The sequence below is a fragment of the Heteronotia binoei genome, chromosome 4, assembly GCF_032191835.1.
Source record: "Heteronotia binoei isolate CCM8104 ecotype False Entrance Well chromosome 4, APGP_CSIRO_Hbin_v1, whole genome shotgun sequence".
NCBI classification, from domain to species: Eukaryota; Metazoa; Chordata; class Lepidosauria; order Squamata; family Gekkonidae; genus Heteronotia; species Heteronotia binoei.
The window spans coordinates 21,181,305-21,203,861 of NC_083226.1; the positions used below are offsets into that span (position 1 = coordinate 21,181,305).

Genomic DNA, 22,557 nt, shown 5'->3' on the forward strand with positions numbered 1-22,557 from the left:
CATCTGGAGAGCTACCGTTGGCCACCCCCTGCTAAACGGAAAGCAACTCTTAAAATTTGAGGGGCCTAACAAGGTGGAACTCTCCACCCACAATTAATTCCTGGCCTTCATAACTAGCCCAAATGCTGATGTTACTTCTCCAGGTTTCCCTTAACCCTGCAATATTGTTCCTCTGGTCTAAATAATGTCTTCCTTGGTTCACTTGTCTTCCTTAGAGGAAAGAAACATTAATGCAATTCAGTGTTTAAAAGCAAAGCAAAGGTAAGAAACCATGTGCAGGTTTGTTGAAATGTATCCAACAACATTCAAGCACAAGGTAGCTTGCAGATGTTCTGTTCTGTAAGAACAGGGGTGGCCAAACTTGCACAATTTAAGAGCTGCATAGAACAAATGTCAAGATGTCTTGAGAGCCACAAGACATAAACGTCAGATGTTTGAGAGCAGCAGGACAAGGAAAGTAGATGGGAGGAGAGATGAGAAGAAAGCAACTTTAAATCCATTCTCCAAGCTGCCAGCTGGCTTGGCAAAATTTTAAAAGAGACACCTCCAAGCTGGGTGATGGGGGTTTCAGGAGCCACGCTGTGTGAAAGAGCCACATGTGGCTCCTGAGCCAAAGTTTGGCCACTCCCATACAAGAACATATAGTCTCAAGTTGCTATTCCTGGCACCATATACAACTAGAGAAACTCCTCATCACTGTAAATGTGGAGACAATGAAGTTTGCTTGCCTAGATTTTTGAAGTAAGAATGAGGCAGTGTAACTATGTCTTCTCCCTCCCAGGACATATACTGTAGCCCCTACACCATTGCTACAATTTCCTTTCTTCTAAGACAGTGGCAATAAAGGCGGGGGGGGGGGGGGAGCCTAGTACCTTGCTCTAGACCTTTAATTGGAATGGACTTCAAGTGTTTGTTGGAACTCGTGTTTTAACTCTTGCATATTCAGCTAATATCCTTCCTGAGAACAGCTAAGTTTCTTCATCATGCCACTTGCTTGTGACCAACACGCAACATGGAGGAAACAATATACCAGTTAGCAATGAGAAATCGCTTAAAGTTAAGCCCTGTGCCTTCTCAGGCATGTGATTTGAGATTTATCAACACATCGCTTCATTTAAACAAGCCTTTCTGCTCTGTTGGGGAGGACTTGGGTTTTTCTCCCATGCTCCCTTTCCCCTTCCCTTCCCCAACAAATCCAAAAAGAGCAAGTATGTGAGACAAAGTGATGACTTTTATTGAGAGGGGAGGAGGTGTTACGGAAACAGTCAAGTTTCTTCCAGCCTCTCCACTTCCTCAGAGGCAGATGGAACGGAGAATGCCTCTAACTGCAAGATACAGAGCTGAGTTCTAAGAAGGAAACAGGGCTGACAAGGGAGAGGGAGGGGATAGCCTCAAGTGATGCATAACCCCCCACCCTCCAGACAGGGTACGAGCTAGTCCATCTTCACTCCTTTGACGCCATGTGAACCAACAGGTCGACCACGCGGTTGCTGTATCCGTACTCATTGTCATACCTAAAGGTGGTGGGAGGAGAGAACACACCAGGCATTAGAATGTGCAGAACAGGCCCTACAAATTTCTACAAGCAAATATAACCTTTTTATTCTGAAGCATTTGGACAAGAAAAACAGCAAAAAAGGAGATACCATCACTACTTCTATAGACCCATTTGCTACGGCTACGACAATAAACTCATTTCCCACAATAACTTTAAGACGACCGCAGATTCTCTCTGAATCAAAAAACTCAGAGCGGCTTACAATCTCCTTTATCTTCCTCCCCCACAATAGACACCCTCTGTGAGGTAGGTGGGACTGAGAGAGCTCTTTCAGAAGCTGCCTTTTAAGGACAGCTCCGTGAGAGCTATGGCTGACCCAAGGCCTTTCCAGCAGCTGCAAGTGGAGGAGTGGGAAATCAAACCCGGTTCTCCAAGGTAAGAGTCCACACACTTAACCACCACACCGAACTAATAGAAATAAAGTGCACAATTGTGTCATCCCAAAACCATCACCCCATTCCCCCACTTAACCACTACACCAAACTGGCTCTCTTAAGTGGTTTACCCTTTCCTGCCCCCCCCCCCAAAAAAAACCTTACCAGGAGACCAGCTTGACAAAGTTATCATTCAGGGCAATACCAGCGGCAGCATCAAAGATGGAGGAATGGGAATCACCGTTGAAGTCACAGGAAACGACCTTTCAGAAGGGGGGAAAGAAAGAGAAGGTTGCTTAAAATGCCTGGAAGGTCTGAGGCGTAAAAGCTGTCAACACCTACCCCCGACTCCCCACAAAAGCAAGTTTACAGATGGGGCAATCTCTCACATGTCCCCTTTGTTTTACAGCCAAAAGTACATGTCCTCTCCTTGGATATGTTAATACAGCTATTTCCCAATAAAACTTTGATGGGGCTTTTTGTAGCACAGACTACTCAAAAGGAGAAACCAGCAAGCTGCATCTATTCTAGGGCTCCCTAATGTAGTGTCTGTCAGCAGCTGCCAACACCATTTCTAGTGTCTACTGAGTATTCTTAGGAAGAACGCAGAAGCAAGGTTTCTGACTGGCTACTGGAAATTTCGTTGTCTGTGCTGATTTTTTAAAATGTGGCTTTGGCGGCAGCTGCTGCCAACACCACAACAATCTGCACCGCAAAGTAAAGCTGCAGCAACCATTTTGTGGTGGGCTCTGCCACCTGCCACAACCATTTTGCGGCAGCCATTTTGTCGCTTAGTCCACTGCTGTGTCAGAATTCTAAATGTGCCCACAGGTTCAAAAAAGGTTGGGGACCCCTGATCTATACCCTTAGCTGCAGGAATGGGGCAGCCTGAAGCTACTTCTGCGTAGCTGCCCCGTAAAATGGGTACAGGCCGTGCTAAGAGTCCATAGCTGCCACTTTACCTGGTCCTCCGTGTATCCCAAAATACCCTTCATTGGGCCTTCAGATGCTGCCTTCACAACCTTCTTGATGTCATCGTACTTGGCCTGAGAAGGGAAAAGGGGAAGAAGAATTTCAAGACTTGAACTAAGTACCTATGTACAGCAGCCAACTGGACAATCACAGCTATGCCCTGTGCAGAAATGGAAGGAGAGCCTTGGTGGAATTAAGTAGGCACAGCCATGATGGCCAAGACATCCTCCTTAGGCCTCTTCCTAAGCTGGCTTGAAGCCCTCTCAAAAGTCCAGCAGCCAAATCCATTTTCACCAAACCAAAATTCTTCTATGCAAAGTAGATGGTAAACCTGCCTTAGAAATGCACACAATTCCTGCAGCCTGATCCACTTGAGAGGGATCAGGGGATCCTCTGCCCAAATGCAGAAACATACATTAATTTTGATATTGTTGTAATATTGTGGGAGGGGGGATACATACATTCCAAGACTGGATAGTCCAGGCTACCCTGATCTCATCAGATCTCAGAAGCTAAGCAAGGTAATCCCTTACAAGTATTTGAAGGGTAAGAAGAAGAGATTGGATTTATACCCCCACCCTTCCATCACTACCTGAAGGAGTCTCAGAGCGGCTTACAATCTCTTTTCCCTTCCCCTCCTCACAACAGAAACCCTGTGAGGTAGGTGGAGGTGAGAGAGCTCTGACAGGAACTGCTCTTGAGTGGAACAGCTCTGAGAGAATTTGTGGCTAACACAAAGTCAAATCAGCAGGTGCATGTGGAGAAGTGGGGAATCAAACCCGGTTCTCCTGGATAAGAGTCCACACACTTAACTACTACACCTAACTGGAGGGGGAGACCGCCAAGGAATAATCAAGGTTGCTACGCAGAGGCAGGCAGAAGCAAACCACCTCTGAATGTCTCTTGCCTTGAAAACCCCACTAGGGGTCACCATACGACTAGGATTTGACAGCATTTTCCACCATCCATCCCATCGCACTGTGCACAAGATTTCTGTACTGGCAAGTTCACCAAGCAGTAAAAAAACCACAAGAAATAAAAACAAAGCACTACGCACAATATTGAAAGGAAGGGGGAGACACTCCAAGCTGAGGGATACTCACTGGTTTTTGCAGGCGGCATGTTAAGTCCACAACGGAAACATTTGGAGTTGGGACACGGAAAGCCATCCCTGTCAGTTTTCTGCAGGTGAATAAAGACCCAGCGTCAGCAAGAACTTATGTGCTGTTCCCAACAGTCCCCCTGGACCCAAGACTTCAGTGGGGCACCCCCTTACAAAGAAGGGTGTGAGACTCACCCGTTCAGCTCAGGGATAACCTTGCCAACAGCCTTTGCTGCGCCTGTGGATGCAGGAATAATGTTCTGAGAGGCTCCCCTGCCGTCTCTCCACAGCTTTCCGGAGGGACCATCCACAGTCTTCTGTGTGGCTGTGATGGCGTGGACTGTGGTCTGAAGAATGAGAAGAGGTTTCCATTCTAAGCTTACACAGATAAGCCTATGCACTTAGCTAAGCTCTCCTTCCAGACAAAGCTATCGTTTGCCCACAAATGGGTCGAGGAAAATATTTCAGGCACCCTCTGCGGGCCGCTTGCCTTTTCAGTCACTATTTCACAATTTTGTTTGTCACATGCCACAGGAAAACAGTATCCCCATCCAGCCCTAGTTACTTAATGAAGGGTATAATGGTTGATCTGTTAGGGTAAAAGAAAACAAAAGTCCGAAGCACCTTGTAGACCAGCAACATTTGTCTGTGTGAGCTTTCCTGAGTCACAACAACTTGCTTCCTCAGGTCACAACAACTCACTTCCTTTCGCAGGGTAGTCAAACTAGGAGTTCTACTTAAAGGAAACATTATAATGAAAAAGGGGTTCAGGAAGGCTGGGTGTACAAACACCCAAACTTCTCCCTCAGCTTCTCCCCCACTGAAATCCTCCCTTCAGGCAGAACTCCCAGTTTGATTTCCTTCCACATTTCTGAGAAAAGGGTAGGTCTCAGCCTCTATATACTGCTGTCACCCCAAACTTCTGCCTCAACTCCTCCATTTTAATCTTCCTTCAGGCAGAATTCTCAGTTTGATTTCCTTCCACATTCCTGAGGAAAGGGTAGGCCTCAGCTTCTATGTACTGCTGTTGCCCCAAACTTCTGCCTCATAATCTTCCCCTCAGGCAGAACTCCCAGTTTGATTTCCTTCCACATTTCTGAGGAAAGGGTAGACCTCAGCCTCTAATGTACTGCTGTTGTCCCTCTGGCATCATTGGTTGGCCACTGTGTGAGACAGGACAGGATGCTGGGCTTGATGGACCGCTGGGCCTGACCCAAACAAATCCTTATGTTCTTATGAAGGGAGCTGTGATTCACCTTGCTGCTCTGCAAGGTGATTGCTGGTCTTTTTTTTGTTTCCTTGAGAAAGCCAGTTTTAGATTCTGATTTTCACAGAAGCGGCGACCTGCTAACCAAGACAGCAAACAATGAGGAGCATGCACTGTTCACCTACCATGAGGCCTTCCACAATGCCATAGTTGTCGTTGATGACTTTCGCCAAGGGAGCCAGGCAATTGGTGGTGCAGGAGGCATTGCTAGAAGGGAATTAGGTCAAAAGTCGTTATGGGGCTGTCCCTTTTCCTGCTCCATCCCTTTGGGGTGACTCGGCCACCTCAGGTCAATGGGGGCAGAGCAGCAACCTGTTGCTATTTCAATTACCGCAACTGTGACAACCACCCCCTACCCCAGGCTCACCTGACAATTTTCAGAGAGTTTTCGTATTTCTCATGATTGACACCCATCACAAACATGGGAGCATCAGCAGAGGGGGCAGAGATGACAACTCGTTTGGCACCTCCCTTCAAGTGAGCCTGGAAGGGAAGGAGAGAACGCAAAAGACATCAGCTTTATGTTCACGGCCTACTGAAGGATACGGAAAACACGGGACAAACAGAGAACTCTACAGAAAAATGCACCTCTGTGCTACTGCAGTTCTGCATGGAACTGTCTTTTCACTGGGTTTGAGTCTTTGGTGTTATTTGGAAACTTAATATCCTCACATGGAAAGGAGCTAACTGGTTGAGCCACCAAACGAAAAAAAAAATCAATAAAGAAGGCCAAATGAACACCACTTCCTACATGGCTTTAATTCTTAAATATTAATACATTCACGTGGAACACAGCTATGAAAAGCTGCTGCATTATGCTAAGGATGCAGAGTCCCAAGAGATGCATGCTTAGAATGTGCAAATCAGTGGTTCACAACACAAGGCGCATATGCAAGTGCAGCTCATTAAATTGAAAGGTCCAACTCCTAACTTTTAAAGTCATCATCACCAATGAGTTTCATTTTGCTCCTTTACACTTCCATTAACTTAAACCAGGAGTGGCCAAACTGTGGCTTGGGAACCACATGTGGCTCTTTCACACATGTTGTGTGGCTCTTGAAGCCACTCCCTCCACCCCATTGGTCAGCTTGGAGAAGGCATTTGTCTCTTTAAATCACTCTTTTAAATAACTTTAAATCCTTAAGCCAAGCCAGCTGGCAGGTTAGAAAATGCATTTCAAGTTACTTTCTTTCCACCTCTCGCTCCCCTCATCTGTTTTTCCTTCCTTCCAGCTCTCAAACATCTGACATTCATGTCCTGTGGCTCTCAAGCATCTAACATTTGTTGTTGAAACTGTCTGGGGCAAGTGATGCCCTGTATTCTTGGTGCTTGGGGGGGTGGGGGTGGGCAGCAGTGGAAGGGCTTCTAATGTCTTGGCTCCACTGATGGACCTCCTGATAGCACCTGGTTTTTTTGGCCACTGTGTGACACAGAGTGTTGGATTGGATGGGCCATTGGTCTGATCCAACATGGCTTCTCTTATGTTCTTATCATTTATTCTATACGGCTCTAATGTTAAGCAAGTTTGGCCACCCCTGACCTAAACTTTCAGCCTTCTCAGAGTAAGAGCAGGGTGAAACTGTGTACAATTCTCATTTCTCTATTTTATTATCACAACAACCCCGCAAAATGAATTAGGCCAAGTGTGTGCGCCTCTGGCTCACGGTTATATAGTTTGCTGGCTGACAAAAGCAGAGATTTGAGCTTGGCTCTCCCAGATCCTAGTCTAACTTTGAAAAAGCACGCATACACACAAAAGCTTATACCCAGAATGAAACTTTGTCCTTAAGGTGCTGCAAACTTTGTTCCAGTACATCAGAGTTTAAGCCAGGGGTGTCAATTTTGTTTGTTAGGAGAGCCGGATCTGGCATAAATGAGACCTTGTTGGGCCAGGCCATGTGTGCCATAAAAGTAGCTGAGATATAAACTTTATAAGAGACACTGACAAACACAAAAAATGTTGCATCTCTCCTGTGTGATTGAGGGAACTGGGCAAAGGAAGCTCTGGCACTTTCCCTCCCTCCCCAGGGGATGAAGAGGGGGCAGAGCCACAGCCAAAAGAAGAAAAAGGGGCTTTGATCTGTAGCTCCTGTGCGATTGGAGCAAACCTGTCCAAAGCAAGCCATGACATAGAAGGAAGCAAGAGAGAGGAAACTCTCCGAGGGGGCCTAATCCAGCCCCTGGGCCGCATGTTTGACACCCCAGGTTTAAGCAGTGCAAAAAAGTTGCAGGAAACAGCCTGAACGAATCCTCTGTTGCTTGCACACGCAACACACTGCTTTCCATTTCAATGACCCAACAGTTCTCCCTCTGCCCACTCCAGCTACTTACGCTGGCCTTCTCTGTGGTGGTGAAAACACCAGTGGATTCCACAACGTACTCTGCGCCAGCCTCGCCCCATTTGATGTTGGCAGGGTCACGCCTGCTCCCCAGAAAAAAGAAATAAAGAGAAAGCAGTTTAGGATCAGCTCATTGCTCACAACAGTTCTAATGGTAAAGGGCAGAAGGAGAAGGATGCCGCTTACTCTTGGAAGATTGTGATGGCTTTTCCATTGATCACAAGTTTCCCGCCCTCAGCCTTGATTTCACCTTTGAAACGGCCGTGAGTGGAGTCATATTTGAACATGTAGACCTGGGTTGAGAGATACTCTGGTTAGCTGAACTCTGCGAATAGAAGTCTCTGCTTCGCTTCGACTCAGGGGTGGAATTCTAGCAGGAGCTCCTTTGCATATTAGGCCACACCCCTGATGTAGCCAATCCTCCAAGAGCTTACAAAAAAGAGCCTTGTAAGCTCTTGGAGGATTGGCTACACCAGGGAGTGTGACCTAATATGCAAAGGAGCTCCTGCTAGAATTCCACCCCTGCTTCCACCCAGTCTCAGGGCCAGCCCTCGTTTGTCCGGTGCCCTAGGCAAGGTTAACTTCTGGCACCCCTCCTGCACTGATAACATCACCAAGTCACATGGGGGTGCCCCTCCCAAGGCTGATGCCCTAGGCAATTGCCTAGTTTGCTTAGTGGCAGGGCCTGCCCTGTCCAGTCCACCTCTTCTCTCCCCATCTCCAAGCCAAGGCACGGTCCCACATAAACACGGAATGAACTCTGGTGCCATTTCGATCACCCTGGTTTTATTCCTTGCCCAACTGCAGAAACTAATCTGGGGTGCACCTATCTACCACTGGTCCAACCAAGTATTTTCAGCTGGGCATGTGTCATGATCCTGGGTCTAGTGAGGCCTGCAGGCCCCAGGGAAGCCTGCTTAGGAGTTACTGGGAAAAACCTACATCTGCCAGGATCCCCTCTCTCCCTGATTGGGAAGCAAGGGTTTTGGAGGGAAACTGGCTCAGAGAAGGGTGGGGCCTGGAACAGAATATATAAAGGCCAAGCCCAGGCAGGGTGTGTTCTTTTCCTAGGAGGCAGAGCTGAGGAAGGCGGCTGCAAGGAAGAGACCCCACCCTTAGAGGAAGGGTGAGTAGGCCCAGATCTGACTGAGACAGTAGGGACTGTATAGAGAGACGTGCTAGGGCATTTGTTTATTTTCCCTTCACCCTTTTTTTCTTCAATGCATCTTGTTTGGTTATATTGCACTGAACTTCTCTTTTAAAATAAAACCTTTTTGTTGTTGTTCACTCTGCCTGGTCCTCACGCCTATTATTTGGCCTAAGCTACAAGAGACCTGAAGGGCTTGGTATGGTACTCAGGGCCTTTTCTAGGGGAACCCTTAACCCAGAGTGGTGGCAGCACTTGGTAAGACCCCCCTGAGTTGTGACAGCATGCATGGGTTAATATCTGCATTGAGAAATTTTAGTGGCAAACTGGGCCTTTTGAAACACACAGCTGGGAACTTAATGGAGAAGACAGTCTCACCACCAGCAAAAGGACAAGAGGACCAGTCTGATCCCAGGCTGCTTTGGCTCATATCTGGCCTTCAGTGCCTTTCCAGTGCCTAGAAGGCAACTATCCCTCTTCCCCCTCCACAGATGCTGCTTTTAGCTGCACATCTTCTTAATAGAGGTTGTGAGGGAAATTATTTGGGGATACAAGAACACCTGTAAGATGAAGTCCCTCCCGGCAACTGGCAGGGGGAGGCCTAGGCAGGCAAGGCAATGATGTCATGCTGAAGTCACTTCCTATGCAGACAGGAAGTGATGTCACTGCAGTTCCAGTCTAGGCCTTCCCTGCTGGCCAGCTGATTGGTGGCTGGGGGCTCATAGCCTGAGGCATAGCCCATTTTGCCCCACTTCAAAGGGAGGTTCAAGAAGAATTGGGTTAGAACAGATAAAACTTGAGTACTTCCCCCAAAGGGTGATTAACACGTGGAATTCACTGCTACAGGAGGTGGCAAGCATAAGACAGTTTCAAGAGGGGACTGGATCAACATATGGAGCAGAGGTCCATCAGTGGCTATTAGCCATAGCATAATGTTGGAACTCTGTCTGGGACAGTGATGCTCTGTATTGTTGGTACTTGGGGGGGGGGAGCACAGTGGGAGGGCTTCTAGTGTCCTGGCTCCACTGGTAGACCTCCTGATGGCGCTTGGTTTTTTTGGCCACTGTGTGACACAGAGGGTTGAACTGGATGGGCAATTGAACATATGAAGCTGCCTTATTCTGAATCAAACCCTGTCAATATTGTCTACTCAAACTGGCAGCGGCTCTCCAGGGTCTCAAGCTGAGGTTTTTCATGCCTACTTGCCTGGACCCTTTTTTAGTTGGGAGATGGCCAGGGATTGAACTTGGGACCTTACGCTTACCAAGCAGATGCTCTACGACTGAGCCACCATCCCTCCCCATGTTGGCCTGATCCAACATGGCTTCACTTATGTTCTTAAGCTGCAGGCCCAAAGCCCAGGTGGAGGGATCCTGCCTTTCCCTTGCCCCCCACTCACCATGTAGTTGAGGTCAATGAAGGGGTCATTGATAGCTGCAACGTCAACTTTTCCTGAGCAGATGGCAGCCCTTGTAACCAGACGGCCAATACGGCCAAATCTAGAGGAAGGAAATGGAACATTTGTCACCACTTTTGAGATGGACAAACAAGAAAATCTCACTGGTTTAATTTCCACACGTATGAGACAAAGATCTGCTCAAATAAGGGTACCACGCCACAGAAGAATGCTCTTAGGAGAAGGGGAAAGGCCACAATAGGCCCACTGATTTGTAATCTGCATGTGGCTGGAAACTGCTGTTGGACAGACAAGTGGCCAGAGTGGGCAGAAACAAGTTACCCCAATAAAAGGCAAATTTTAAAAAGGCAGCAAAGTCACATTCCTCTTGGGGCATCTAAACCAAAAGATAAGCAGATTGACCATTTGCAATTACATTGCAAATGTAAAAAGATGGGAAATCTTCTAAATACCTTCCTTTTGACCCAGGCTTAGTACAATATAGTCATTAACAGACATTCTCACAATTTGACATATTACTGTTTTATTGCTTTTGCATGCTCACGCTACTCAGATCATAGGCTTGCTAAGTTTGTTAATTTTACTATCCTGTCACTGAATCGTCAATTTGTACCATTTTGCATTCTAAACCACTCTCTACCAGATAATTTCACTATACTGTCATTGGATCTTTTAAATTTGTACCAGTTTGCATTCTGAGCCACTGACTACCTACTATGCGTGGCTTTGCTCCCTGTACCGGATTCCTCATCTGATGAAGTGTGCTTAGAGAGCACACAAAAGCTTATGTTCTAAATAAAACTAAGTTGGTCTTAAAGGTGCATTTGACTCCTGTTTTGTTCTACATTTGTAATTATGTCAATCTCGGAACTCTGGTAGTGAGTATAAAAAAATGCAAATTCATCCAGGTAAGGGCAATTCTCCTTTTTGCCATCAAGTGATAGATGGCTTATGGAGACTCCAAGGAGTTTTCAAGGCAAGAGACTCTGGGGTGCTTGGCCATTGCCTGGCTCTGAATCACAACCCTGGTATCCCTTGGAGGTCTCCCATCCAAGTATTAGTCAAGATTGAGCCTGCTTAGCTTCCGAGATCTAACAAGATCCGGCTAGCCTGAACTATCTAGCAGTTCTCTTATAGCAAAGCATATTATAGGCTATGACCCCCCTATCAAGTCCATCATAATATTGTATCACCCACTGCTCCCTTTAGAATGATTTAATTCAAGAAACTGGTGTCCACTGGCATTGCATTTACCTAAAAGAACAGCCTTCAACTTGGTATATGGGTGAGAATTTCTGCTCACAAGACTCCACTGCTTAGAGGGAGTATTGGGGTGGAGATCCAGGCTCTTGTTGCTCTCTTGAACCTCCCCCACCCAAAAGGGCAAGCATTCTCTGGGTCCCCTACAAAACAGCAGGGCCCATGACCTCCAGAGTCATATGGGAGATGAGAAAAATGCAGCACTTTTTTGTAGCAGGAACTCCTTTGCATATTAGGCTACACACCACTGATGTAACCAATCCTCCTGGAGCTTACAGTAGGCCCTGTAAGAAGAGCCCTGTAAGGTGCAGGAGGATTGGCTACCTCAGGGGTGTGTGGCCTAATATGCAAAGGAATTCCTGCTACAAAAAAAAAAGCCCTGGGAGAAAGGAACAAAGGGGCCTGCTCCAGACGCCAGGAACAACAGGGCAACGGACCAGGGATGGAGGGGGGGGGAAGATTTGGTGGGAATGAATGGCAGCCACCCAGAAAGGCAAACAACCAAGGAGAAACTGCTTCACTGCTTTTCCCCTCCTTCTGGAGTTGCAGTGCAGTAGTAGCTGAGGGTTTGAGAAGTCCTAACAGGTGCCTTTCAGGTCACGTGACACAGGCATTGTGCTTGAAACAAAGAGCATCTTTGCTCAAGGCCGAGCACGTTTTTCTAAGCCACTCTTCCTTTAACTCCTTCCGCCCCAGCGGACACAGGGGGGCTGCGTGCAGCCGGCCAAGCGTGGGAGCAGTCAGAAATGTAGATTGAGGCAAAGGCACAGTGAATGCCAAGTGCTCGAAAAGCTGCCCTGCCGGCACATGTGCAATGCTTCCTGGGATCTTGTGAGCAGAAATTCTACTTTGTGAGCTACTGGCATTAAAGTTGTGAGCTCCTGCATCAATTATTGTGCTCTGGGGCCATTTTTCCTGAGCTGACAAAAATGTGTGAGCAGGAGGCTAAAAATCTGTGAGCTAGCTCACGCTAACTCAGCTTAGAGGGAACACTGATCCCGTGCACTGAACTCTTTTTTTTTTAAGGACTACAGGAAGCTGCGCTGTACAGAGGCGGGCACCATCTGACCCGGCCCTGCCTATCCCAATTGCATCAGTTCCCGGAGGTCTTTCCCTTCCTTGCAAACACAGAGCCTGAGAGATGCCACAAGATGCAGCCAGGACCTTTCCCATGCAAAGCACGGTGCTCCGAGGCCTCCAAGGGAATACTCAATGAGTAGTCGCTTTGTGAAACTTTTTATCGGGCGCAAAGCATGCCGGGGGTTTCTCTCAAGTTGCAGCGAGAGCGGGCCGCCGGGTTTTCCCCTTTCTTGGCAATCCTGAAAACGAACCAATGAACCTCTCTCCGTCTTCTCCTTTCCACACACACACCCCTCCTGCCAGAGAAAGGTCAGGCACTAACTTTAGAGCCGGCTCTCTCTCCCAGGCTTGGCGGAGTTATCTAGTTACATCTCTCTGCCTCTAAAGCGGTCCGGCAAGAAGGTCACATTCCTGTTAGGGCTTCCAAGTTGGGATGGTAAGCAGCCCTCCCTGGGACATCTCGGGGGTGGTGGAAAAGAGCGAAGTGGGGCAGAGATGAAGAGAAAGCCCCACCTGCGGCTTTCTGCTTCCTGTTGGGAGTGACTCAGCAAGGCGAAGCCAGGGAAATGAATCAGCCAGCAATACTTCCCGGGCAGCCTGGTTTGCCCCATGTGCTTTCTTGCGCACACACCAGGCAAAAGGACTCAGAGAGCATGCAAGAAGGGGGCGTCACGTGTTCCAACGAGGCAGCTGTGCCATCCGGGAGACAAGCGGGTCTTGTCCCAGGGACAGCTGTTGGAAGAAGCCAAGGTGACCTTCAGATGTCCTTGGGGGAGGGGCCAACGCCAGTGAGGCCATCCCTGGGTGGCCAGCTGCTCTTCTTTCTAGCTCTTCTCCCCCCCCCCCCCCAAGAAATGCAAAACTCCAAAAGCTCCAGAGCAGCATCCGGATATCGGCGCTCCTATTGGCTAGAAAGTTTGCCGTTGCGGGTTGCCAAAGCAGGAAAGAGGGAGGGGCCTCTTCTCCCCCCCCCAAGTTTCTCATCTCCGCAGCAGCAACCGGGTCCCCCCCCCCTCCCCTGCTGCCATGCCCGGGTAAGCGCGCGGCACGTCCGCCCCCTCGGGAGGCAACTCACCCGTTGACTCCGATTTTCACCATCTCGGCTTCGAAAAAAGCGTTCCTGGTGAGAGAAAAAAGGGCGGCTCCGTTAGCGGCGCTCCCGTCGAGCAAGCGGGAGTCCCCCTTCCAGGCACCCCCCTCTGCAAGTCGGTTTCCCCCGTGGGCGCCCCGCAGCTCTCCCGCTGGACTCAGAGCCTCCCCCCCCCCTCACCAGGGGTTCTTCCCTTCGCCCGCCCCGCTCTCCGGAAAGGAAAGAGGCAGAGGAAGGAAAGTGCCACTTTCTGGGGGTGGGGTTTCCGTCGGGGCGCGCTGGACGCGAGAAAGCGGCCCCATCCCCGACGGAGAAGCGAAGCTGCCCATTAAAAGTCGCCAGAAAGTTTTCGCCCGCGGGAAGGGAGGGGAGGGAAGTTCGACGGCTGGAGGGTGGGGAGCGGCCGACTCGGCTTCCCCAGCAGCGCCTCTTCTCTTCTTCCATCCCCAGCTCCACAAGGTAGCCCCGGAAAGGGGGCTCCTGCCAGGCTCTCGACCAGAGGGCCGCCCGCCACCCGGGGCTGGCCGTGGAAGGGCCAGGGAGCACGACTCCCCCCACCCCCTGGGGGGACACGGGGACCCCGAGGCTGCAAGCCCAGTCGTCTAGGGCGGTGCAGCGGCGTCTCTAAGGCAGCGCGCCCGGCCCAGAAGGCGTCTCCGTCCGGACTTTGCGCCCCAGCGCGGGGAGAGTCGCCTGGAAGGAACGCTGGGCTGCGGCCGCTCCTTCGGGGCCGGACTTCTGGCTCCCGAGGGGGGCTCTCCGCGAAGCCCCCCCTTGCCCCACCGCCGCCACTTCTGGGGGGCGCAGCCTTCCCTTTGTCTCCGTCCGCCCCTTCCTTTCTCTTCTCGCCGGCTGCAAGGGGGGGGAGCTGCGCGACTCACCCGTGGGGGGTCCCTGACTTGACTCAGCTCCGCGGTGCAGTGAGGAGGTGAGAAAGGAGGGCCCGCCAGCCTCGTTCTTTATCCTTCCCCTTATGCTAATAGCGCGGCCCGGCCCCGCCGCCAGGCGTCGAATCAGAGCCCTGCGAGATGCTACGGGCCGGCACTCCCCGGGCGCGAAGGCGGCGCCATGCACGCCCCCCGCTGCTCTCGGCCGTTCTCCAATGAAGGAAGCTCACAGATTTTTAGCCTCCAACTCACACATTTTTGTCTTAGCTCAGGAAGGATGGCCCCAGAGCACACTGATTTATGCAGTAGCTCACAACTTTAATGCCAGTAGCTCACAAAGTAGACTTTTTGCTCATAGGACTCTGCAGCTTAGAGGGAACATTGGCTGTCATCTGCTTACTTCTCCCTTTCTCTTGCTTCCTTCTGCATAACAGCTTGCTTTGCCAGACTTGCTCAAATGCACAGAAGCTATAGAGCAAAGTCTCTATTTTCTCCATTGGCTGAGGCTCCTCCCTTGGGGAGGAAGGGGGGAGGGATAGTTTGCTTTGCCAAGCTCTCTCAATTGTGCAGCAGAGCTACTGAGCCAAGCCTCTCTCCCTTCTATTGGCTGAGACTCCTCCCTCCCCTGTCCCCTGAGGAAGGAAGGAAAGAGCCAGAGCTTCCTTCGCCAGTTCCCTGGATCCCATGGGAGAAATACAAATAAAGCACCTTTAAGACCAAAGAGTGCTAGCATTTAAAGCATGTTTTAAGGGGTTTTTAAATATATATATATATATATATATATATATATATATATATATATATATATATATATATATATATATATATATATATATATATATATATATATATATATATATATTTAATTGTGTTTGTGTCCTTCATAAAGTTTGTATTTGTGCTACCTAATCTTGAATAGGTACACATATGGCCCAGCCCGACATGACTCGGTGGACAAGGTCTCATTTGTGTCAGATCCGGCCCTCATAACAAATGAGTTCGACACCCTTGCCCTAAAACCTTCTGACTACTCTCGAAGGTGCTAGAGCTGGCCTCAAAGCTTGCCCTTCTACTCAGAGGAAACACCTAAACATTAGCTGCCGATTAGGAAGTTCCTAAACCTGTTGGTGCCCCAGACTCCTTCGTGGGTCTTAAAGTGCTAACAGGCGGATGTTGCTGCTGGCGGGGTTCTGCAGGCTTCGATCCTCTTAGCTGTGCCAGTTCAGAGCTGCCCCTGAGGTTGGGCACACGAGGCCGGAACAGGCGGGCAGCTCTTTGTTGGAGGCAGCCAGAAGACGCCCTTTGGTTCTCCATGCTGCTCAGGAGGAAGAGGCCGCCCCGATGGCACAACAGCGCCACTTGCAGGGAAGGCCCAAGGGCTGTGCTGTTAGAGATGCTCCCTGCAACACAATCTGCCACTGACGATTTTCAACCAAACCAAAACAAGTATTTTGTGTGGAGACTTGGAGAAAGAGCAAGATGGGTTAGTTTGTGAGTCTGGCCGCAGCAGCAGAGGAGAGCAAGACTCACCTTCATGAAAGACTAACAACAGTTGTGCCATGTTGAAGAAGGGAGCAGGGACTCACCCAAGCTACAAATGTTGGTACACATTTTTGCTAGTCTTTGGCTGTGATCACGCACATTAAACAATGCACTTTCAATCCACTTTCCAACTGGATTTTACTGTGTGAACTGGCAAAATCCAGTTTAAAAGTGCTTTTAAAATGGCTTGAAAGTGCACTATTTAGTGTGTGTGATTGCAGCCTTTAAGTTGCTACTGGAGTCTTGCTCTTCTTTGAAGAAGATGATGATGAAGAAGATATTGGATTTATATCCCGCCCTCCACTCCGAAGAGCCTCAGAGCGGCTCACAATCTCCTTTATCTTCTTTTCCCCACAACAGACACCCTATGAGGTGGGCGGGGCTGAGAGGACTCTCACAGCAGCTGCCCTTTCAAGGACAACCTCTGCCAGAGCTATGGCTGACCCAAGGCCATGCTAGCAGGTGCAGGTGGAGGAGTGGGGAATCAAACCCGGTTCTCCCAGATAAGAGTCCACACACTTAACCACTACACCAAACTGGCTCTCTTTGCAAGTCTTTGCAGCACATACAGGTGATGAGACTCAGACCCACCCAACATAGAAAGGATTCCGGGTCCTGGTATCAGGGTGGTCCAGTTGTTGGGCTGGGGGTGTGTCTGGGGGTTAGCCGAAGGGAAGGACCAGCATCCTCATGTCGTGGAGAGGAGATCGGTGTAGGGTGTTTCTTAAAAAAAAAAAAAAAAAACAGCAAGGGAAAAAGCCCTGGCCCCACCCAGCAAGAGCATCCGAAGATGCTGCAGCAGGAAGTGCTAAGCAATGAACGAATAAGAACATAAGAGAAGCCATGTTGGATCAGGCCAATGGCCCATCCAGGCCAACACTTTGTGTCACACAGTGGCAAAAAAACCCAGGTGTCATCAGGAGGTCCATAAAGGGGCCAGGACACTAGAAGCCTTCCCACTGTTGCTCCCTCCAAGCATCACTGCCCCAGACAGAGTTCCAATAATAGGCTGTGGCTAATAGCCACTGGAGGGCTCTGCTCCAAACCGACTTTGGGAAGCCAGGGCTGTGAGAACCCACACGTGCACAGCCCGCATCTAGATTAGAGAGTCCAACAGCAACCAACAAAGTTTTGCAGGGATGTCCTTTCTAGAGTCAAAATCCATCCCCCGGAAATCTTGTTTTTAAGGTTCAATCCATTGCAGACCAACACGGCCGCCCACGTGAGACAGTCCTCCTCTAATTACCGTGCACATGATGCCCAGCAGCTGCACGTGTGAAAGGACGCGGTGAGCGCAACGAGACAAATTTTCTTTTTCCCTTGTTCGGTCTGCGAGGCTTCTACTTCGCTCTGACCAATCATTCAGCGATGGGCGTCGCACGGGCCAGCACTTTGTGTCACACAGTGGCAAAAAAACCCAGGTGTCATCAGGAGGTCCATAAAGGGGCCAGGACACTAGAAGCCTTCCCACTGTTGCTCCCTCCAAGCATCACTGCCCCAGACAGAGTTCCAATAATAGGCTGTGGCTAATAGCCACTGGAGGGCTCTGCTCCAAACCGACTTTGGGAAGCCAGGGCTGTGAGAACCCACACGTGCACAGCCCGCATCTAGATTAGAGAGTCCAACAGCAACCAACAAAGTTTTGCAGGGATGTCCTTTCTAGAGTCAAAATCCATCCCCCGGAAATCTTGTTTTTAAGGTTCAATCCATTGCAGACCAACACGGCCGCCCACGTGAGACAGTCCTCCTCTAATTACCGTGCACATGATGCCCAGCAGCTGCACGTGTGAAAGGACGCGGTGAGCGCAACGAGACAAATTTTCTTTTTCCCTTGTTCGGTCTGCGAGGCTTCTACTTCGCTCTGACCAATCATTCAGCGATGGGCGTCGCACGGGCCAGCCCGGACGTCTAGTCTGCACGTGTTTATCGGGATATTCCCCCCTCCCTCCAATAAGCGGGTCCCCTTTTCCCCCTCTGCCCCACCACCTTTCCCTAGCAAAACGCGCCTCTAACACAGGAAATACGGTACACGGAGCCCAACCCGGCCCTCTGAGGCTGAGCCGAAAACCAGGCGGGGAAGAATCTACATTTCCTTCCGACCGCGCCCCTCCCCCACTCTGCAAAGAGCCCCGGGTTTCTCCTCGGTTTTCTGAGCAACGGGGGAGGGGGGAGGGCGGGATCCTACTGGAGGGAGGGGGTGTCCTTGCCCTCTTCTGCATGCCTTATTAGACCCCCTCCTAATCTTAACACACACACTGTAACTGTTTAAAAAGGGCTGTATTTGGAATAAGTGCGTAACGCCCCTGATACCCTCCCATGTCCTTCAGGAAGAGGAACAGGCGGCCTCTGAGCAAGCTGAAATCCTGGAAGTCGACACGCTAAAGCTCCAAGCGAGGAGACTCAGCCCCCACTGAACTCCCTAAAGAATCGTGCTGGATTCCTCGTCTGATGAAGTGTGCTTAAGAGCGCCCGAAAGCTTACGTTCTAAATAAAAATTGGTTGGTCTTAAAGGTGCCACTCGACTCCTGCTTTGTTTCCCTAAAGAATGGCAGCGCTTTGGCCGTTTTGCTCAAGCGCCGAGAGAAATGCAACTTTTTGCAACAGCAACTTTTTGCAACCCCTTGGGCTGGGATCACACATGCTAAATGCAGTTTTAATCCACTTTCAATGCACTTCCCTACTGGATTTTGCCAGTTCACACAGTAAAATCCGGTTGGAAGGTGCGCTGAAAGTGAATCGAAACTGCATTCTTTAGCATATGTGATCACAGCCTTGTAGCGTTTGTTTCATTTGTCTGCGTAACGAATCAGCGAAAGGCGGACGGGTAGCCTTGTCCGACGTCCCTTCCTCGCAGCCGCCCAGGTTTAAGAAGGGGGCGGTGCCGGCAAGCCAGATCCCTGCCTCGCATCGCGTGTCTGAAATGCACGTGGGGAAGCTGGGACTTTTATCTCCTGGGCGGGATGGGGAAAGGGAAGCGCAGGCTGGTCGGACTTCCATTGCAAAGGCTGCTGCATATTAGGCCACACCCCCTGATGCTAAGCCAGCCGGAACTGTGTTTCTGTGCTTCCTGGTAAAAAAATAAAAGCCCTGGAACATTTATACCCCGTTTTTCCTTGTGATAGCGGCCCCCTGGCGCAGAGTGGTAAAGCAGCAGCACTGTGGCCTAACTCTCTGCTCATGACCTGAGTTCGATTCCGGCGCAAGCTGGGCTCAGGTAGCCGGCCCAAGGTTGACTCTTTCCTTTCGATTCGAGGTTGCCCCTTGTTTGGTCTGCAACAACAAACTATCCAGCAGCACCCTAAAGCCGATCCGCATACATTCCAGCACAGGTTTTGGTGAGTCAGCCGCAGCTGATTAAGGGAGCGCTGGCTAAATGTGAAGTCTTTAAAAGTTCCAGGGGCCTCGTGTTTAGTTTTGCTTCCTAGGAAAGCTTGTACAAGATCCCGGGCCTTTACGCCCAACCGTTTTGGGGCTCTTGTATCAATGCACACAGTGTATCTGAAGAGACTGTAGCTAAAGAAGAGCAAAGTTTGAATTCAGCGGCAAAGTTTGAATTCAGCGGCACTTTAAAGACCAACAAAGTGTGGCGGAAGTTTTATAAAGTTTTCTTAAAGTGCCGCTGGATTCAAACTTTGTTCTTCTGCACAGTGGCAGCTTTAAGACAAACAACGTTTAAAACGTTGTTGGTCTTAAAAGTGCCACTGTGTGATACTGCTTCAGACCAACAAGGCTGTCCACTCAGATGTATCTGAAGAAAAACAGGTTGCTTGCCTGATGGTTTTTGAGTGGGTACTGCGCATATGGGGGACTGCACAGGGAGCAAGATGACCAATGCATAAGCTTTGAATGAACCTTTGTTGCGCCTTAAAAAAATGCCCCCGGATTCATACTTTGTTCTGACCTTGAGCCACACTCCCTCTGCTGACTACCTCAAAAGAGTGTTGTGAGGCTAAAATGGAGGAGAGGGGAGTGATGCAAGTCACGTTGCGATGGTACCCCATTGGGAAGGAAGGCGGGGTATAAAGAAATAAAAAAAAATATGCCTCTATGGGAATAGAGCAGAGGTCACTGAGGGAGTGCGAGGAGGAGGACTGTGAGTTTCCTGTGTTGTAGAGGGGGCTGGACTAGATGACCTTTGAGGTCCCCTTCCACCTCTATGTTTCTAAACAAGAAACCAGTCAGGCCTCCTGAAAACTTTCCCCAGCAGGTCACCTCCACTAGGCTTTTAACACTGCAATCCTAAACGGAGTCACGCCCACCTGAGTTACCGTAATTGGAGGGCAACGGTTTAGAAGGGTATATCCAGGTGGGCAGCTGCGCTGGTCTGAAGCAGTAGAACAAAGTAGGAGTCAAATGGCACCTTTAAGACCAACAAAGTTTTATTCAGAATGTAAGCTTTGGTGTGCTCCAAGCACATTTCATCAGACGAGGAATGGGGTACAGTGAATGGAGCTACGTATAGCTGGTACGCAGTGAATTAGAATGCAAAATGGTACAAATTTAAGATCCAATGACAGAATAGTAATAGTAATTTACTATTCCGTCATTGGATCTTACTAAGAACCCTGTGGTGCAGAGTGGTAAAGCTGCAGTACTACAGTCCGAACTCTGCTCATGACTTGAGTTTGATCCCGGCGGAAGCTGGGTCCAGGTTGACTCAGCCTTCCATCCTTTCGAGGTCGGTCAAATGAGCACCCAGCTTGCTGGGGGGGGAAGCGTAGATGACTGGGGAAGGCAATGGCAAACCACCCCATAAAAAGTTTGCCGTGAAAACGTTGTGAAAGCAACGTCACCCCAGAGTGGGAAATGACTGGTGCTTACACAGGGTATCTTCCCTTTCCTTGGATCTTAAATTTGTATTATTTTGCATTCTAAACCACTGCCTACCAGCTAGCTCTGCTCACTGTACCTGATTCCTCGTCTGATGAAGTGTGCTTAGAGCACACGAAATCTTACATTCTGAATAAAACTTTGTTGGTCTTAACGGTGCAATTTGACTCCTACTTTGGTTTAGAAAGGTGTGACTGCGCTCAGGTCTGCACCGGAAAGGAGGGGGGGGGGGTCTAAGAATTCGGATCTGCATCTCCCCTGCTGCTTCGCTTCCTGGTGTGAACGCGACAAAGGAAGAGCCGCTTTTGCAAAGAGGCCCTCGCTCCCCTTGGCCTAACAAAGGCTGGGGGCTCCTTGCATAGCTGCGGGAAACGCTCCCTCCTCGATTGCCCGGCAACGAAGCCCTCCCCCGGCGCAGCGGCAGCCGCATTTCCCGCAAGGGAAGGCCTCCTCCGAGGCGCCTACTCGCGGGACGTGACTGCGGAAATCCCGCCTTCTCCTGGGGCCCGGCGCGAGTGTGTGGCTATTGGTTTGCAGGCCGTGGAAGCGTTTGCATAGACCTGGTTTAGGGGTAGCCAAACTGTGGCTCTTTCACACATACTTTGTGGCTCTTGAAGTATCTGTTTAAGTCACTTCTCCAAGCCAAGCCAGCCAGCAGCTTGGAGAATGCATTTAAAGTTAAAGTTGCTTTCTCTTCCCCCTCTCCATCCTATTTTCCTGCCTGCCTGCCTTCAAGTGTTGTGGCTCTCAAACATTTATTTGATGTGGCTCTTACATTAAGCAAGTTTGGCCACCCCTGACCCGGTCCGATTTCCCTTCCCTGGAGTGGCTGCTACAGAGCCCAGCACCATCTTGCACATTTTAGGGTGAGCGGGGCGAGGGCTTTGCAGTGGCGCCAAAGGCAGAACATGCTAAAAGTAGATTCCCCCCCCTTTTCCTCAGGAAGTGGTTGTAACGGACGCAGTGAAATGTGCAGATCTCAAGCAGGCGCTCACCAAACAGAGACCCCTGCAATACCAAGAAGGCCATTTGGGGTGTGGAAAACAGACTCAACTCTTCATGGATAGGAAAGAAGGTGGAGGAGATCCAAGGTTTATACCAAAAGGGGGCACCTAACTGTTCTTGTACTCCCAAGAACAAAAATTGGCTGGAGTCTAGTGGCAGCTTAGGGATATTTAAAAACAAGAAACTGCCACATAACCTAGAGCCCAGAGAAAAGTTACGCTGAAATAAAATCTTGCTTTTTTGAGGTGCCGCTAGATGCCTTTTAATTTTAATACAGATGTGTTAATCTCAGGAGTTAACGGTGGAATCTTGTGCAGAGTTACTCCAAGTCAGTGCTCCAAGCTGTGGAGTCTTGTGAGCAAAAATTTGACTTTGCGAGTGTGACCGTTGTTAAAGTTGTGAGCTATTGCATAAATTAGTTTTGCTCTGGAGCCATTTCTCCTAAGCCAAGGCAAAAAATGTGTGAGCCGAAGGCTAAAAAAGCTGAGCTAGCCTAGCTCGCACTAATTCAGCTTAGAGGGAACACTGCTCCAAACTCATGGCTCAGCCCAGAGTTAACACTGCATGGGATCGCACTGTAAGAGATCTTTCCCCCCCCCCCCCGGCTTTGGCATTTGTAAATTTAAAAGAGGGTGGGTTCAAGGATTAAATCAGCTGTCCTCTGGTTTACAGAGTTCCTTCTTCAAA

The 22,557-nt window shown here is 49.6% G+C and overlaps 1 protein-coding gene across 1 annotated transcript in view; it reads right to left on the minus strand.

Annotated features, from left to right (window-relative positions):
* Window positions 1-1,211: 1,211 nt before the first annotated feature.
* Window positions 1,212-22,557, minus strand: part of GAPDH (glyceraldehyde-3-phosphate dehydrogenase) — a 52,951-nt gene continuing 31,605 nt past the window's right edge. The window contains exons 2-12 of the mRNA XM_060236914.1: window positions 13,592-13,636; window positions 10,159-10,258; window positions 7,799-7,905; window positions 7,605-7,695; window positions 5,641-5,756; window positions 5,399-5,480; window positions 4,202-4,353; window positions 4,008-4,086; window positions 2,895-2,978; window positions 2,098-2,195; window positions 1,212-1,514 (exon numbers count right to left, since the gene is read on the minus strand). Of these exons, the coding sequence (XP_060092897.1) occupies window positions 1,445-1,514; window positions 2,098-2,195; window positions 2,895-2,978; window positions 4,008-4,086; window positions 4,202-4,353; window positions 5,399-5,480; window positions 5,641-5,756; window positions 7,605-7,695; window positions 7,799-7,905; window positions 10,159-10,258; window positions 13,592-13,614 (1,002 nt within the window). The 5' untranslated portion in view covers window positions 13,615-13,636 and the 3' untranslated portion in view covers window positions 1,212-1,444. The remainder of the gene's footprint in view (window positions 1,515-2,097; window positions 2,196-2,894; window positions 2,979-4,007; window positions 4,087-4,201; window positions 4,354-5,398; window positions 5,481-5,640; window positions 5,757-7,604; window positions 7,696-7,798; window positions 7,906-10,158; window positions 10,259-13,591; window positions 13,637-22,557) is intronic.